This window comes from Colossoma macropomum, unplaced genomic scaffold, assembly GCF_904425465.1.
Source record: "Colossoma macropomum unplaced genomic scaffold, Colossoma_macropomum, whole genome shotgun sequence".
In the NCBI taxonomy this organism is placed as follows: domain Eukaryota; kingdom Metazoa; phylum Chordata; class Actinopteri; order Characiformes; family Serrasalmidae; genus Colossoma; species Colossoma macropomum.
The window spans coordinates 33,272,454-33,288,162 of NW_023494799.1; the positions used below are offsets into that span (position 1 = coordinate 33,272,454).

At 38.7% G+C, this 15,709-nt stretch overlaps 1 protein-coding gene across 1 annotated transcript; it reads right to left on the bottom strand.

Annotated features, from left to right (window-relative positions):
• Nucleotides 1-11,183: 11,183 nt before the first annotated feature.
• sult5a1 (sulfotransferase family 5A, member 1) lies at nt 11,184-15,709 on the bottom strand. Its single transcript, XM_036586896.1, has 6 exons — nt 15,348-15,709; nt 14,372-14,580; nt 13,051-13,177; nt 12,848-12,945; nt 11,798-11,978; nt 11,184-11,637 (listed from the first exon to the last, which is right to left on the bottom strand). Exons 1-6 carry the CDS (start codon nt 15,484-15,486, stop codon nt 11,465-11,467), a joined length of 927 nt encoding a protein of 308 aa, XP_036442789.1. The 5' UTR covers nt 15,487-15,709; the 3' UTR covers nt 11,184-11,464.

The window sequence follows — 15,709 nt, forward strand, 5'->3', positions numbered from 1 at the left end:
AATGCTCAATTTATTCATTATAGAGCTGGACTCCTTACTTAAAGAAAGCAATGGAATAATCACAGATATCTCCCACTGAGGTCAGTGTGAGCTGGTGTGAGATAGGTCAAGGCCTTTCAGTGATGCTTTTACCAAAATCCCAATTATGTCAACAGTGCAACAGTGACCTACATTGCGTTGTTGCATTTTACATTGCAATTACAGGTGCACAGTTTTAGTGTCATACAGCCAGATCCTGTAATTAGCTTCTCTTTTTGGTCTTTTTCTGTTGTACAGGTCTCCTGGGTGGGCATGAGCGACAGTCTTCTTCCTCCTGAGGACCGACAGTAACCCAACCCCCTACCCGGTTAATGTGAGAGGAAGTGCCCAGAGCACTTTCATACTTTTTCCTGGACTTTCAATGAAGTAAATTCTTTTATTTTTAAGAGCTCTGAAATTGTAATATGCTAAAGGAATGGTCCAGCAAAAAATGAAATTTGCACAGTTTTCCTTTTAACAGAGGTGTAGTAGATCAGCCGAGACGTGATCAGTGTCCAATTTATTTGCACTGGAGTTGAGAGACTGACATTTCTAACAAACACTCAATATAGTAACTCTACAACAACTACATCCAGGTCTTCATTGAGGTCACAAAGACATGACAACGTTGTGTAGGACACTGGATTATGGGCCCTGGATGCCCCATCATGTGCATGCTGGCATGTGAGCACCACTTTTTGTTTGCCATTTTTTTGCTTCTATTTCTAAATGTGTTAATCTTGAATTTTCTGGCTGAAGATATATATTTATAAACAAAACAGAACACAACAGAAATTGCAAATGTAATGTTTATGCCTGTGTAAAAACGAGTCGGATTCTGTGAATATTCAGAATTCAGCATTTTTTACCATGTAGTATTCAGTAACTATCATAGACAGAAACACATTTTTGGTCAGGTCTGTGAAAAGTGGATAGGCCACTTAAGTAGGTTTTTGTTTGTAATATATTTTCCAAACTGCTATGTCCTGCTATGTCCTATGCTTACACAATTCAACTGCAAGTTCCTTATTATGTTTTTGGTTAATCAGTTCAGCACATGAAGGTTTGACCAATAGAAGACTGCTTGGCACAAGGACGATTTTCAGTCGGCCATTTCAAAGTGTAAGCCCTTTTGTTTCCAACCAAAACTTAACAATCAAATGAAAAGAGTATTACTGCAATATTTGGAGAGTTTCAATACAACAAGCGTTACAGTAATTTTTAGTTCCAGTAAAGCAATAAAGCAATAAAACTTCTCTGAAGGCCTGACGTGCCCCTACGTTTCCCTACTGCACAACAGATGCTACATAATAAGGGTGGAGCATTGACAAGTCAAATATTCACTAATGCTATGAAACCAATTAAAGGTTATGCAGGTTATTATCAGAGTGAGGGATTGAAGTGTGGTTCAAATATGGGTTCTTTCCATTATGGGGTCAAAGACCAAGATGAAATGATCAATAATAGAAGTTAAGATAGTTAACATTGCTTTGATATCATTTATACTCAGAGTGCATCAGAGTGCATTGTGACGAATCTGAACAGCAGTTTCCGTAACTATTTTCTTTATTGTGTAGATAATCAAGGCCCTCATAAAATAAGATGGCAATCAACTTTATCAACACCATCTATTATGCTAATGCAATAATCTGAGCTTTTATTATCTTACTATCCAACACTGCCAGTTCAAGTACAGACTGGAATAGCATGTTTTCTTCACCAAATAAAGCAACCTTTCACCCTTTCACCCTTTCACCCTTTCGTCTTCCTTTGTTAAGTTCACTGTCTTATTTTGGACAATTAAATATAAATAAAGCAGATAGTATAGAAGAGTCTGATTGATGCTGCCTTAAACTGTACTGTACTGTGCTATACTGTACTATACTAGATCAGTTTCCCTGAGTCCATTTCATCATTTACATGATAAGGCGCTTGTCTGATGCCCAAACAAACAGGATGCTTGCTTTGTTTTAATTAAGTAAGAATTTAAAATGCAGTGCACTGTTAAAGGCTATAGGAGTGAATGATTCATCAGAATGTATTTAGCACTTTAAATAGCTCAGTCACATTATTATCATTATGTGAATGTTCAACAAATCAGTGTACAAACCTCAGAGACCACCTTTCATTTGTTTAATTTCCAGTCAATTTCCAGCCATTAAGTACACGTTATTTATCTTTCAGGATATGTTTCTGAGGAGATAGGATATAATATAATCCAGATAATATAATCAGTATAATCGTCCAGAAGCTGCTGGTGTTCTCAGAACAATACACTGACCACCTCAGAGTCCAGACCTCAATGTCACTGAATGTTTTCAAGATTATTTGGAGGGTGAGAAGAAGAAAGTACAACCAACTTCTAGGACTGAACTTTGGAAGTGTGAAAAAATATCCCTGCAGATTTCTTTAAAAAACTGAAAGCGAGTCTCCTGAAAAGAATGGAATGAAAGGCAAAGAGTGAACACACTAAGTACTGAAAAGACGTGATATTTAGTTGTTGAGGGTTCTGTGTAATTATTTGTTAAAGATATGTTTTCTGCCTTTTTCTGACACTGAAAATGAATAACTTGCAATTGATGGCCGTTTTGACTGGAAATTACACAAATGAAGGGTGTTCTTTGAATTTTGCTCAGTTCTGTACAGTCTTTTAATGCTGCTTTGGTTTTCTTGTGTATGAAATATTGTTCATAAACATCAGAGATGGCAGATAAAAACAAGCCATTTGGCCAAGTCTGGGCTGTTCGCATCATAAAATAATGATGCTAGTAGGTGTGTATTGTCCCTGTTAAATAAACAAATAAAGCAAAGTAAGCACCTCTAAGCTGTAGCATTCACACAAATCTTGGTTGTGACAAGTAAAGCCAAACCCTGTATGTGTGTGTGCGTGTGTGTGTATTTAGTGCATGCTTGTGTGCATGATGTGTTGTGTACATATACGAGCAGTAGTGAGGCTGGTAGGACAGGGCTGACAGGTGACAGCAGGAGAACTTGAGTCAGGAGAACAGCTGAGCACACACTAGTGTCTTCTCCACCTCCATCAACTGCTCTGCTTCCACTCAGTGCCTATGATTTTCCCATCTCCCACTGATATGCCATTCAGCTAACATGAGCACCAACAGCCAGACAGTGAAGGATGAAACCAAAGGGTTTAATGAAACGTGTCAGTCTGGGTTATGAGACCCGGTGGAGCTGGAGTGGAATTGGACATAACTTTCATCCTTATTTTCATCCTTATTTGGAATTATTAGGAAGTTTTCCCCTCCCTTTAGCTCAGTGTTCTTTAGTAAAGGGAGTTCATGGTTCTAAACGGAACCATTCCCTTTACTAAAGAACCCCTCAAAGAACTATCTTTTTAAAGTGTGTACTAAATGTATGATGCACTATGTTTCAGTACATAATAAAGTCCCCAGTGTGTCCCCTTTATGCATGATATTAATTAGCAGACCAAAATAGAGCATCTGTCTCTTGTTAGCTGAGAAGCTAACTGACATTGTTAACGGGCTACATTAATTAAGTGTTAGATGAATAGTTTGGAATGAAATGTGCTATCAAATAAAATAATCACCTGTCCAGCAAATGGGCATCATTCTTAATGCCCTCACCCCCTTTTACTCTCTCAGAGTTGAAAAGCTCAAAACAGTGCTGTCTTTGCTTTAGATCGTCATTTTCTTTTTTTAGTTATGTCATGTTTTTGGCCATGCAAGCTGTAAGGTGTTGTGGCAGAACTGGCAATTTTACTGTTATTTTCTTTGCCATCATTTGTTTTAAGATATAACTGGCAATGTGTGGCAACAGGCCTTATCAGGACTCAAGTGGGCCCAGTAATGCAAGGCTATGGCTCCCCCATTATGTACTAGCATGTAGACGTGGTTTCTTGTCATGGTGGTCCACATCATTTGTTTTTCCTCCCACCTAAACATCCTAGGAGACTCTGATTTTCTCTAAGCAAGTATTTTCTTGGCAGCTACTAAAATGTAAGGAAAATTTAAGCAGCTGTTGTTAATAATGAGAACATCTGCCAAGTCAAATTGCTGATATTTGCTCTCTCCAGAGATGAAAAGCTCAAAGTAGTACTGTCTTTGCTTTAGGTTGGTCAGCTCAGTGAACTATACTGTACTGTTTCCTTATGAAAGTAGTTAACTAGGATCTGAGCCAGAACACCATTCTACCTCAGCTTTTACTCCCAGATCAGGGTTCTGGTACATTACGGCTGATTTCCTCCCCTGGTTATACCTTTGTAGCCATGAGTGTGTGCAGGCCCTGACACTGCGGGTCATTTAGGAAGGCCGCTGATAGAAGACGACAGGCTCTAAATGCCATGATTGTCGACCCTACTGTAGCACGCAACCACTCCGCTATCACACACACTGCCCATGCGAGTGTGTCACCGAGATGAGAAGAGTGGACAGTCTTCTGGGTTAAAGAGCATGTACGTGTAATCCTGTCTGACCGAGTCTGACCCATCCTCTATAACCTCTTTTATTTCCCTGCTCATTTATATTCCTGTGTCGCTCTGCTCGTCTCTGTGTCACACTCGCTCACACACTCACACCACTCACCCTCCTTCACCCCCCCAACCCTGACAGGACACTTTCACATCACATCAGAATTACTCCCCACCGCAAGGCTCACAGCATCTCTCTCTCTCACTCTCTCTCACTGCTGCTGGCAGTGTGGTGGTGAAGCCCAGTAAAAGAGTTATGTGTTTGTGTTGATTAAACAAATCCCATGTGTGTCATTTAATTCTCCTGCAACTGTTCCTCTCACTTTTCTCATGAATCTAGTGCTGTTCAAAAGGTTAGAAGTACGTATCAAAAATAATGTATATTATATACTATGTTATAAATGACATATTATTTATAACTCTGTTCTGTTCAGAGAAACAGAGTAAAGTAGACATATACGCACATGTTGGGTTTTATGTTTCCATTATGTTAGCCTACATGTGTTCACTCATGTAGAGGAAGTGGTTGTGATTGTGTTTATAAAACTGCCTGAAACTGCACAGTCTATGTCAAAAGTGACCAACAGCTTTGCATCCTACTGCCACGGAGTCAGCAACACTTTGCTGTGAAAGCAGACTTTTGCTGTGTAATCAGATCCTCTTTCACTAGCCACGTTTACATGCAGCCTAATAATCTGTTAATAATCCAACTAATAGCTCAATCGGAATAGAATATGTCCATGTTAACACAATCGGAACAGGCTAGTCCAATTGAGGCCATTCGGAATACAATCTTTGTCTGATTGAGCGAGGTGGGTAATCCTGTAACTAGTCTGTTAAATAGAAGAATAATAACCGTGTAAACGCCTGTATCTGATTACATTCCCAATCGGAAAGTTGAAGTACGTTCTGCGCATGTTTGTTTGCATCGTAGCGAAAGTTTATAACATTCAACATGGCAGAAGCAGAAACTGGTCTGCAGCGTAGATGAAGTTCATGCTCTGATCTTTAAAAGATGGCGGTGGGACGGGCGTCCAGCTTAGTCTCAGATCACGACGTCTCCCTCTCTGCCTTCTTTAATAAATACATGTGAAGTACGTTTTCCTGAGTCTGACATCATTTTAAAGTCATTAAAAACACAAGCACTGCTCACTGCTGCTCATCTCACTCTGACTGGACTCACGTGATGCTCGTTGTCATTGCAACATCTACACTAAGTGGTTCTCTGTGCATGCACATCATTTTGGATCTAATTACTTTTAGTGTCCATGTAAATGGAGATTTACCATCAGGCTGTCGAGTAGAGTGAGCATATAAACACCTCAGTCTTAATCTATAATCAGAATGTATTCAATCAGATTGAAAATCTTTGCAAATGATGCGAGCAAGCGATAACAACAAAACATAAAACACTTCCATAATAATCAGAGAAGCTTTGAGTCATTTGTTCATTAGCACAGCAGCATTCACTAGACTTACTTACATTCACTAGACTTACTTACATTCACTAGACTTACTTACATTCATTAGACTTTCACTAGACATGGTAGCAAGCGGTATCAGGTGTTGGTACTGGTGCATTTTACTACAAGTACCAGAAAATAAGGATGGTATCATACCCAATACCTGTATCAGTGGCCATGCATACATAGCTGAAACAGTAGAATTTTACGAAGCCGTTGGGCTATAGTTGAGTGAATTTTCCACTTCCTCTGCACTGCGTCCCAGAGTGTGGTGTATCATCTGAGGAAAGTGCCCTGATGGTTCAGATGAGTTGTAAAATGAAAATATAATACTTTATGGTTTCCCACAGGCCATATTTCTGGAGCTGAATTCCACTGAGTGCCACCACTTCAAGGTCTGCGCGGTATTGTGTTTTTCAGTCCTGCACCTGTCCACCAAGATTTCAGCCCACTCCCACAGAAAATCAGAATCATTTGTCCCGCTCCTGCCCGCAACCGAAAGGTTTTGGCATCAAGGTGAACTGACATCCAGTATCTGACAGAGTCTATTCACAACTATGTTATTCTCTGTTGACATGGCAGTCATGGTTGTCAGGCATACTGTGAAGTATTTTCGCCATTCGCTATTTATTCCCGGTTTACATAAAGCCTAAACTAAATCACATAATGGTTATTTGTGGTGTTTTGCTAGGCCTGGCAGCTGTGGCTGTCGGACTGAAGGCTCCGCCATCTCTGTAAGCAATGACAGTTTGCATGTTGTCCATGTGATAGGCTGCTACGTAACATTTTAGAATGACTTCATTCATTTTAATTGTTTTACTGTTAACAATTTATATTGTTTATGTATGTGATTTGGTGATCATTGTACTTTTTTTAGGCTTTTCCTTAATTGGTGGGATTTCTCTTCATGCATGCTTCGGCCTGCTCCCAAATCAGCCCTGCGCTGCAAGAATCTGCAGGAGTGCAGACCTCTACCTCCACTATAATGCTGAACAACAGCTCATTTACTCATGCATGTTTAGTAATGTGGAGTTTTTCCACAAGGACGTTATTAGCATGCAAGTTTCTTTTGTGTGCTTCATATGAAGAGAAGAAACCCACTAACCCACTACAGCAGGAGCTCACGAATGCATGTGTTTGCAGGATCAAGTTTCCATTTCAACTTTGAGTTACTCAGTTATTATTTCATGTTTTATTTTCATTAAAGGTATTCGTTAAATTAGTTAAGTTAAAAAAAAAAATAAAAACATATATACTAAAATTAGAAAGTAGGTCTATGTTTTGATTTTTTAACAAAGTTATTTTTAGATATTGCCCAGGCTTGGGTCACAGTTCAGGTTTCATATGACAAAAGGTGTGTAGTTAGTGCTGTAGTCCTAAGAGTTGCTGCTTTAGCCTGTTTTGTGCAGGACAGAGGGCATTCCAGCTGGGTCTCAACTAGGAAGGGCTTTATCTAATATTTTCAGAGAGGAGGAGGATGTTAGTCAGCATGAAAATCCCTGCCATTATATAGAACCAATGGCACCGATCCCTTCTAGGTGAAAGTATCAACCAATGATTAATCCATTACAGAAGTCATCACATGCAGGCGTTTAAGGAAACACAAAGTCCTAACAATATTAGAGTCAGCCATGAGTCTGACACTTTTGACGGAATCTTACATTTCATCAGCTATAAAGTGTTCTCAAGCCACCCCTTCACTCTTAGAGCACCTGATTCAAGGTAATTGGTTTCTTTCTGACGCGCTTGCTATTTTATTCTTTTTCCCTGTGGCTTTTCAGAGTAATCTGCACTATAGAAAGAAACGACATATATGCCCTTTCCAAGGCCTCTAAAAATGAAAAAGGAAGTCAGCTTGTGAAACAGGCTACTTGTGTTCAAGGTTGCCCAAACCATTCATCTTCAATAAGGGCTTATTTCATTATAGTTGTTTTATAGTAGTGATAGATACACTGAGTTATTAACATTGTTATATATGTATATATATACATTTATGACCTTGCGTGTAAATGCTTATACAGCTGATAGCTTACCACAGCAAGCACTGGCTCGTAACCAGGGACCTTTTGCACCGACAGGGCCTAAGCTAAGTCAGTCATACCTTTCTAGGCTTAATTTTCTAGGTGTAACTTTAAAGGTGCAGTGTGTAAGATTTAGGGGAAAATATTAGCAGAAAAGTAATACAGTATACAATACCATGTTTTTATTAGTGTATAGTCACCTGTAACGATGAACCACTGTGTTTTCGTTAGCTTGGTATGAGTCCTTCATTTCTACATAGCAGTGGTGGACAGTAACTAAGTAAATGTAATTCGTTACTGTACTTAAGTAGTTTTTTGTGTAGCTGTACTTTACTGAAGTATTTCCATTTTTGGTGACTTTTTACTTTCACTTCACTGCATTTCAAAGTCAAATATCTTACTTTGTACTCCACTACATCATGCGAAATCTGTCGTTCCTTTTGGCTTATGTGTGTATAAAAACATAACATGTCAAAACAAAAGAAGCACAAAGCAAGAACTCCAATCAGGGCACAGCGCACACTTTGTTTTGAGCTTGTTTTGACCTGTTGGACATCCCGACCCAGTGCAAGCATACGGTTCAACATCAGTACACCAGCGCAACACTTTGGGAGTGTCTGTTCAACATAAATGATGAAAAAACTTCTGACTCTCACCAAACTTTGAGTAAATAGACCACAATATAGAAATATGTACACATATGCAGTTGTGACTGACGTGTCTTTTTCCCAAATTTATACACTTTCATTTTATAGTACATTTGTTTGGGCTAGTTTATGTTTATGAACAGAAGACTCATTTGTGTTTAAAGCAAGTTTTAATTCAATTTAAACTTGTTTAAATGTAAACTCATTTTTATTTAAACTAAGTTGCAAATAAATCTTAAACTGAAACTTTGCTTGTCCGCAAAAGGTTATTTCAGAGTCACTTGGTTCTACCAAATGGAAATTGTTTGCGTTGATGATAATTTTAATAGACTTCAGTGTCAGACTAATTAATGACATTCTATTAAAAGACTGGTTTACTAAGAGTGACACTGGAGTATTTTCACCACCACAAAATGAGTTAATGAAACGAAGAGTCTTGTTACAAAAATGATAATAAGACATTTTAGTCATAATTAATCTTTTAGTACTTTCAGTTTTGATGGAGGTCTAAAGGGAGGACTTTTGCTTTTACTGGAGTAATATTTTACCTTGGGTATCTCTACTTTAACTCAAGTACATGGTTTGTGTACGTCGTCCACCACTGCTACATAGGGAGTGGGTCCGCTTCCAATAGAGGCTGCCCTGTTGCGCTGCCATGTTTAAAAAGTAGCGGCCAAACCAAACACTGGCTCTAGAGAGTGCCATTCACGTTTTTAGCGGCAGCTTAGTTTGGTGTTGTTACAGCACTGGTTGGAAGACGTAGAAAGAAGAAGACTCCTTGGTTGCTGCCGGTGCTGGCTAACCATTTTGTATTGCGAGAAATTTGAGAACCCAAACTTTGACAAATGGAGGATCATACTTATTATTAAGCACAAGAAAAAGCAAGGCAGGTGAATCCCTGTCAAAAATGGGAAAACATGAAGAAGCAAACGTAATCGTGGCAGGCAGTGGCAGAAAACCTGATGGCCACTGTAGGTTGTACTACACCTATATGAAGGAGGGATATTCAGTCAGTTGCAATCTGCAACCTCACCGATAGATGGCACTAAAATTTCTACACTGCTCCTTTAATACTGGGTGTAAATTTACCGCCTAGCTGGGAGCAGGCCTAAAGTCAAATTCTAGACATTACCTATGCTTTGGTCGCCACCTTAAAAAAACTAGTTCTTGTTAAGGCGCTGCTGCTGTTTTGATACATCTGCTGCATCTGCTTTTGCTTATTAACAGGTATCTATGCTTTAATTTGTAGCTTCCAGTCTAATGGACGGAGTGACACTTCACTTTAATTGCATAAGCACTTTAATCATTTCTGATCATTAAGGTCTTCATAACAAACCTGTTGTGGAATGTGATGGATTATGTAAGATTCTGACAAACAATCAGAAGAGACGCCTCTTCTTTGGCATATATCCTTATGAACAGCAGGAGGAGGCTGACAGATTGGAACACAGACAGGACAAGATCTCATAGGCAGAAGAGGCATCAGGAATCAGGAGAAGAATGAGGCACAAAAGCACACCAGACAAGTGATTGATGCAGAAGACAGACATTAAAATAGAAGTGCTGTGGGCTAAATTGTGCTCCCACCATGAGGAGCTTCAACCATTGGCTTTTCTCTTCTCTCTTGATGGAACCAAGCTATACACACACACACACACACACACACACACACACACATCATCTAAACCGCTTATCCTTCTGGGTAAAGCTATACAGTTCAGAGGAATATGATGCTTTTGAAAAAAACACCACGGACAAAATTACTAAGCCAGTTGAACATGTGAATGACAACACCCTGGACTGTTGTACGACAGATACGACACATTAGGAACTAGAGAAGTTCACCTTTCACAAATGGCTGTAAAATCAGGCTTCATTTAATGCTCATGTTTATATGAAGGATGAAGGATTTCCACCAGAAACATGCTGCATACAAGACACTTTAAATATAACACAAGACTTTTTCATCCTTTATTATTAATATTTATTATTGAACCACATTTATTTCTAAGTAATTTATGATCATTGTAATTAGTATTATTTCAAAAAGATTTAAGGTTTGATATAACATCAATAATGCTAATGAAAGGATGTGTAGCTGTCAAGAAGTCACTACTGAGAAAAGTAAACACATAAGAAAAGAAGCTGCTGGTGTTTTCAGAATAATGAACTGACCGCTCCTGAGTCCAGACTTCAACATCACTGAATGTGTTTAGGATTATTTGGATCATGAGATGCAGAAAATTCAACCAACTTCTAAGACTGAACTTTGGAGTTGTGGAAAAACATCCTTGCAGATTTATTTTAAAAAGTCTCCTGAAATAAATGGAAGCTGTAATAAAGGCAAAGGGTGGACACACTACGCATTAAAACATTTGATATTATATATGATTTTACATTGTTGGGGTTTTTGTGTGATTTTCTGGTAAATGTATGTTTTCTGCGTACTTCATTGCTGATTTGAGGGGATGTGGTCTCACTTCCTACTCTCAAATGCAGGGGTGTGGCTAAAACAAGGCTCCACCTACAGACAAAAACTCTTGATGTTTTGGTAGTGACATGAAAAATCAGGACAGGATTCTTCAAATAAAGTTTTTTTTTTTATTAAAAAATAAGCTCATCTTATCTCAATCTAAATATTTTAACTTTACATTAAATATCCATATTCACATATAACACACAGTTGCTAGCCCATCACAGGTAGTATGAGTATTATATAAAAAAATTACATAGATCACATAAACACACATATTCACCAGAAGCAGCACTTGGTTGGGACAGTGAAACAAACAAGCTACCAAAGGAGGAATATAAAAATAAAGGCTTCATCATAAATACAAAACTAAGTATGGTTAACAACAGGGATCCTCATGCTGCATGGTGAGGCAAGGGTTCTGTGTCTGTCCTGGATTTCAGAGAAGTTTCTTCAGGATTCTTCCACACAAACTCCAGAGAGGATTCACACATCTCGGAAGCAAACACTTTGTCAAAGCTACGACTTTGCTCTTCTGAGAAATTGCTCATCCAGTCTCCAGTTTTACCTGCCAAAAGGGGAAGTTGGGGCTTGTTTAAGGCATGTAGAAACTACAGTTTAATGTACAAACCTAACAGTAAGTCTTCTAACTCCTTTTCATGAGTTCATCAGACTGCTTAATTAATGATTTAAACAGGTCTGACAGGCTTAAGGCTTTGAAGACTTACCTTTCCTCATGAATTTGCCTTTGCTGTGGTCCATGATGTCCTCGGGAACAAGTGTGTAGTTGACCATGGAGTTGTCTCTCATGCTGCTGAAGCTGCAGCACCTCTCGGCGCTGGTTAACTCCTCCTCCGCCAGGGGGCACTGCAGGAAGCTGCTCACTCTTTCCAGAGAACCATGCAGGTCCTGCACAGAAAACAACCACTTGTCAGTGCAATTCAGAAATCTCTTTTCAATTCAGTTTGTACAGTAAAGTGTACAGTAAAATGTACAGCCTGCAGCAAAGCAATATAGTTCATAATATCAGAGCAAAATCTCCAAAATGGGCAACACTTTATGTTGCATTTTATAACATTTTTGTAGTTTTATGTACCAAAAATGGTCATAATTCATTTTTACATGACCATTTTCCAACCTCCTTATCCCTTAGGAAAAAACAAGCTACTGTGCCTTTAAGACTGATATATGTCAATGAGCTTTGTTCTGATTGGCTGCCCTGCATTGAACCCTATCACCCTATCAGAAAGCACTCAGAGCTGACACACTGCTTAGAACTTCAGTATGAATGGGCCGGGTCTTATCTGCTGTAGGCTGAATAGGTGTATATATGTAAATGAGCTGGGTCTTGTGATATAATTACTTTTTTACTCTTTTTTCCAAAAAGTAAGGAAAATAAGTCATTTTATGTGACCAATTACATTATCAATAATGCAATTATTGGTGATTGTCACATAACAAACTTCCAAATATGTACTAATACAGGCCATAATGAGTACATTTTAACTCATGGTAATTTTAAGAGACAAGAAAAACATTCATAACTTTTAATGCAAGTTAATGTGATGTAATTTAATTTTAGGCAATGTAAGATTTTATTCCAGTTCATTTTGGACTGTTCAGTAACTTCATTAACGTAAAAAAAATAAGTAAAAGTAGACAAAAAACCTAAGCTACGGTTATGAATATATAGGAAGCATATGAAATATAAATCAAAGGAGAAAGATGAATCAGCCTTCTTTTAGAAAGTATAGGGCTGATGAAGATGCTGGTCTTACCTCTGACATGTCTTCATATGTGATGTAAAGAAAGTTGTGAATGTTTCCTGCGTTACTGGTCCAACCTTTCACATGGTCAAACCATGACCCATAATGCACTAGAAAGAAAAGCAGGAGTTATTTATAGTGGACCAAATTCACAATCTTAGACCAACGTCATAACTGAAAATGTCATAACTGATAATGTCATAACTTCTACTAACCTGTCCCCTCCATAAAAGCATTCAGAAATTCAGAAAATGTGCCTGGGTTGGGCAGGAAGTTGGCCATTTTGTGGAAATGGTAATAGGACACGACCACATCTTTAGGATTTCTTGCCACATATATAACCTGAAAAAAAGAAAAAAAGAAAATCAGCTAAACGTAGTGAGGTTTCCATGGTAACACCTTTTTACAGTCCGCCAACATCTCTGTGTTACCCAGATAAATGTGTAACTGCACCATCACTTTGAGTAACATGATGGTTAGGTCCAGGACACTTTAACTAAACTACACTGAAATGCCAAACAGGTTCTAGGTATTAGCTGAGTAAGTGCAAGATACAATCTCCAAAGTACTAGATAAAGATTTAATGTGAGATTATGGTTAGTTCCGGGACACTTTAACTAAACTACACTGAAATGCCAAACAGGTTCTAGGTATTAGCTGAGTAAGTGCAAGATACAATCTCCAAAGTACTAGATAAAGATTTTATGTGACATCATGGTTAGTTCCGGGACACTTTAAACAAATTACACTGAAATGCCAAACAGGTTCTAGGTATTAGCTGAGTAAGTGCAAGATACAATCTCCAAAGTACTAGATAAAGATTTAATGTGAGATTATGGTTAGTTCCGGGACACTTTAACTAAACTACACTGAAATGCCAAACATGTTCTAGGTATTAGCTGAATAAGTGCACGGTACATCTCCAAAGTACTAGATCCATTTTTTACATAACATCGTAGCTGTTTGAGACAGTTTAATTACACTGAAATGCCAAACATGTTCTAGATATTAGCTGAGTAAGTGCAAGATACAATCTCCACAGTACTAGATAAATATTTTATGTAACATCATGGCTAGTTTGACTAAGTTACACTGAAATGCCAAACTTCTAGATATTTAGATTGTACCCTACACTTACTCAGTCTAGAACCTGTTTGACATTTCAGCATAATTTAAACTGCTTCGAAACTTCCCATCATGTTACTCGGTATAATATCAAGATAATTATCTAGTACTCTTGAATTTGTACTTCACACTGACCTGTTAAAAGCTAATTAATAGTGTGATTTAGTCTCACAACTGACTCATCATGTTAAAAAATAAGTACCTAGTACTGTGGAGTTTGTCCCACCTGCTCACCTGATTAATACCTAGAACTTAGGGGACTGTAGAAGGAGGCATTACCAGGTTTTCAATGAACTATACATGAGCTGTTTTCCATTAATTCTGCTTGAGCTGCGTGGATTGTGGTTTGAAGCTGAGATCCATTTAGAACCTTTACGAATATATGTTTAACCCTATATGTCTGGTGGTTACCTTAGCCTTGGAGCCCTGAAGAGCAGTGGCGAGTAATTGGTAGGGCAGATGAGTGGTCAAGAGACGAGGTCCCTGAGACACCTTCAGGACGTCGGGACAGTAATACTGCTCCAGCCAGGGGGCCCGCAACCAGTTGGGCTGTGTCTGAGCCCTGACTGGGTTCCCTTTGCTGGACACCAGAGTGACCATCTCCTGCATCCATGTCGTTCCTGAGGTTTTCCAGGAAGAAGAGGAGGATGACGTTAACGTGATGAAATGGAAACCAGGTAACCTCAAGCTTGAAATGTCAGATTGTGGGTGATTTTATCTAGGGCTCAGTAGATGCTCGACTTTACAGAGAAACTGAAGTCATGCAGTAAAAGACAACAATACTGTTCCTTATATAAATGCTTTATAGTAGCCTATGTATAAGCATGATGTGCAATACAGTTTATTTTGAATTTGGTCAAAAAAAAGACTTGACCCCTTAAACGACCAGGGCCCACCGGCCGACCCACAGTTTTATTACACACTTTTATAACCTAACAGCTCAGCCAGTTTGCATTGAAGTCCCTGTAGTTACTGAATAATAAGCCTTAGTATGTAATCAGCCTGGGATTTTAAGGGGTTAAATTTATTTTTCAGTATCTACATGACAAACAGTGTGATCTGTCTGATTTATTCTTAAGCTACAGTAGTGAGTAATGGAAGCCTGGACCCTCCAGCAGCTCCTGGCCATTTGATGGGTACAGGTTCAACATTTATTTTCTCTAAATGTATAAAACTAATAAAACTACATTCTTTCGTTCATGTGTGAATCTTTAAAAAGCTGCAGAACAAAAAGAAAAAAGAAAAGAAGGGCAAAATAGGTTTTAAACTGCCTGAAAAAGGCACAGTCCAATGGGGACATGGTCTGTGAGCCCACTAAGGCAAATTCGAACCAACAATGTTGGCGTGGCAATAATGAATTGTTCTCAAAAAAGCTGAGAGATGTTACCTGATTTGGGGTATGTCACAATCAAAGTGTCTGTATCCTGAAATTTGAAGTCCATAGCATACTGGAATGTGTCCTGAGTGTGCAGATGTCCAGGGTAAGTGATGCCATGAAAGGTCTCTGTAACATCCAGTCGAGCCATGCTTGTATGTGTGTCTCTGTTCGTGCCTGTCTGTGTTGCTGTGTGTCTGAGAGGAAGTCTAGACAGCTTAAATACTATCTCAGTGCGGGGGAAGATGCAGCTGATACGCCAAACAATTAACACAACTGTTTAGGTTTGGAAAGTACCAAAGTAAATCCATTCCAGGGAAGTACTTGAGAGTCAGGAATTTCAAGTCCTGCCTGTGAACTGTTACTACAACACT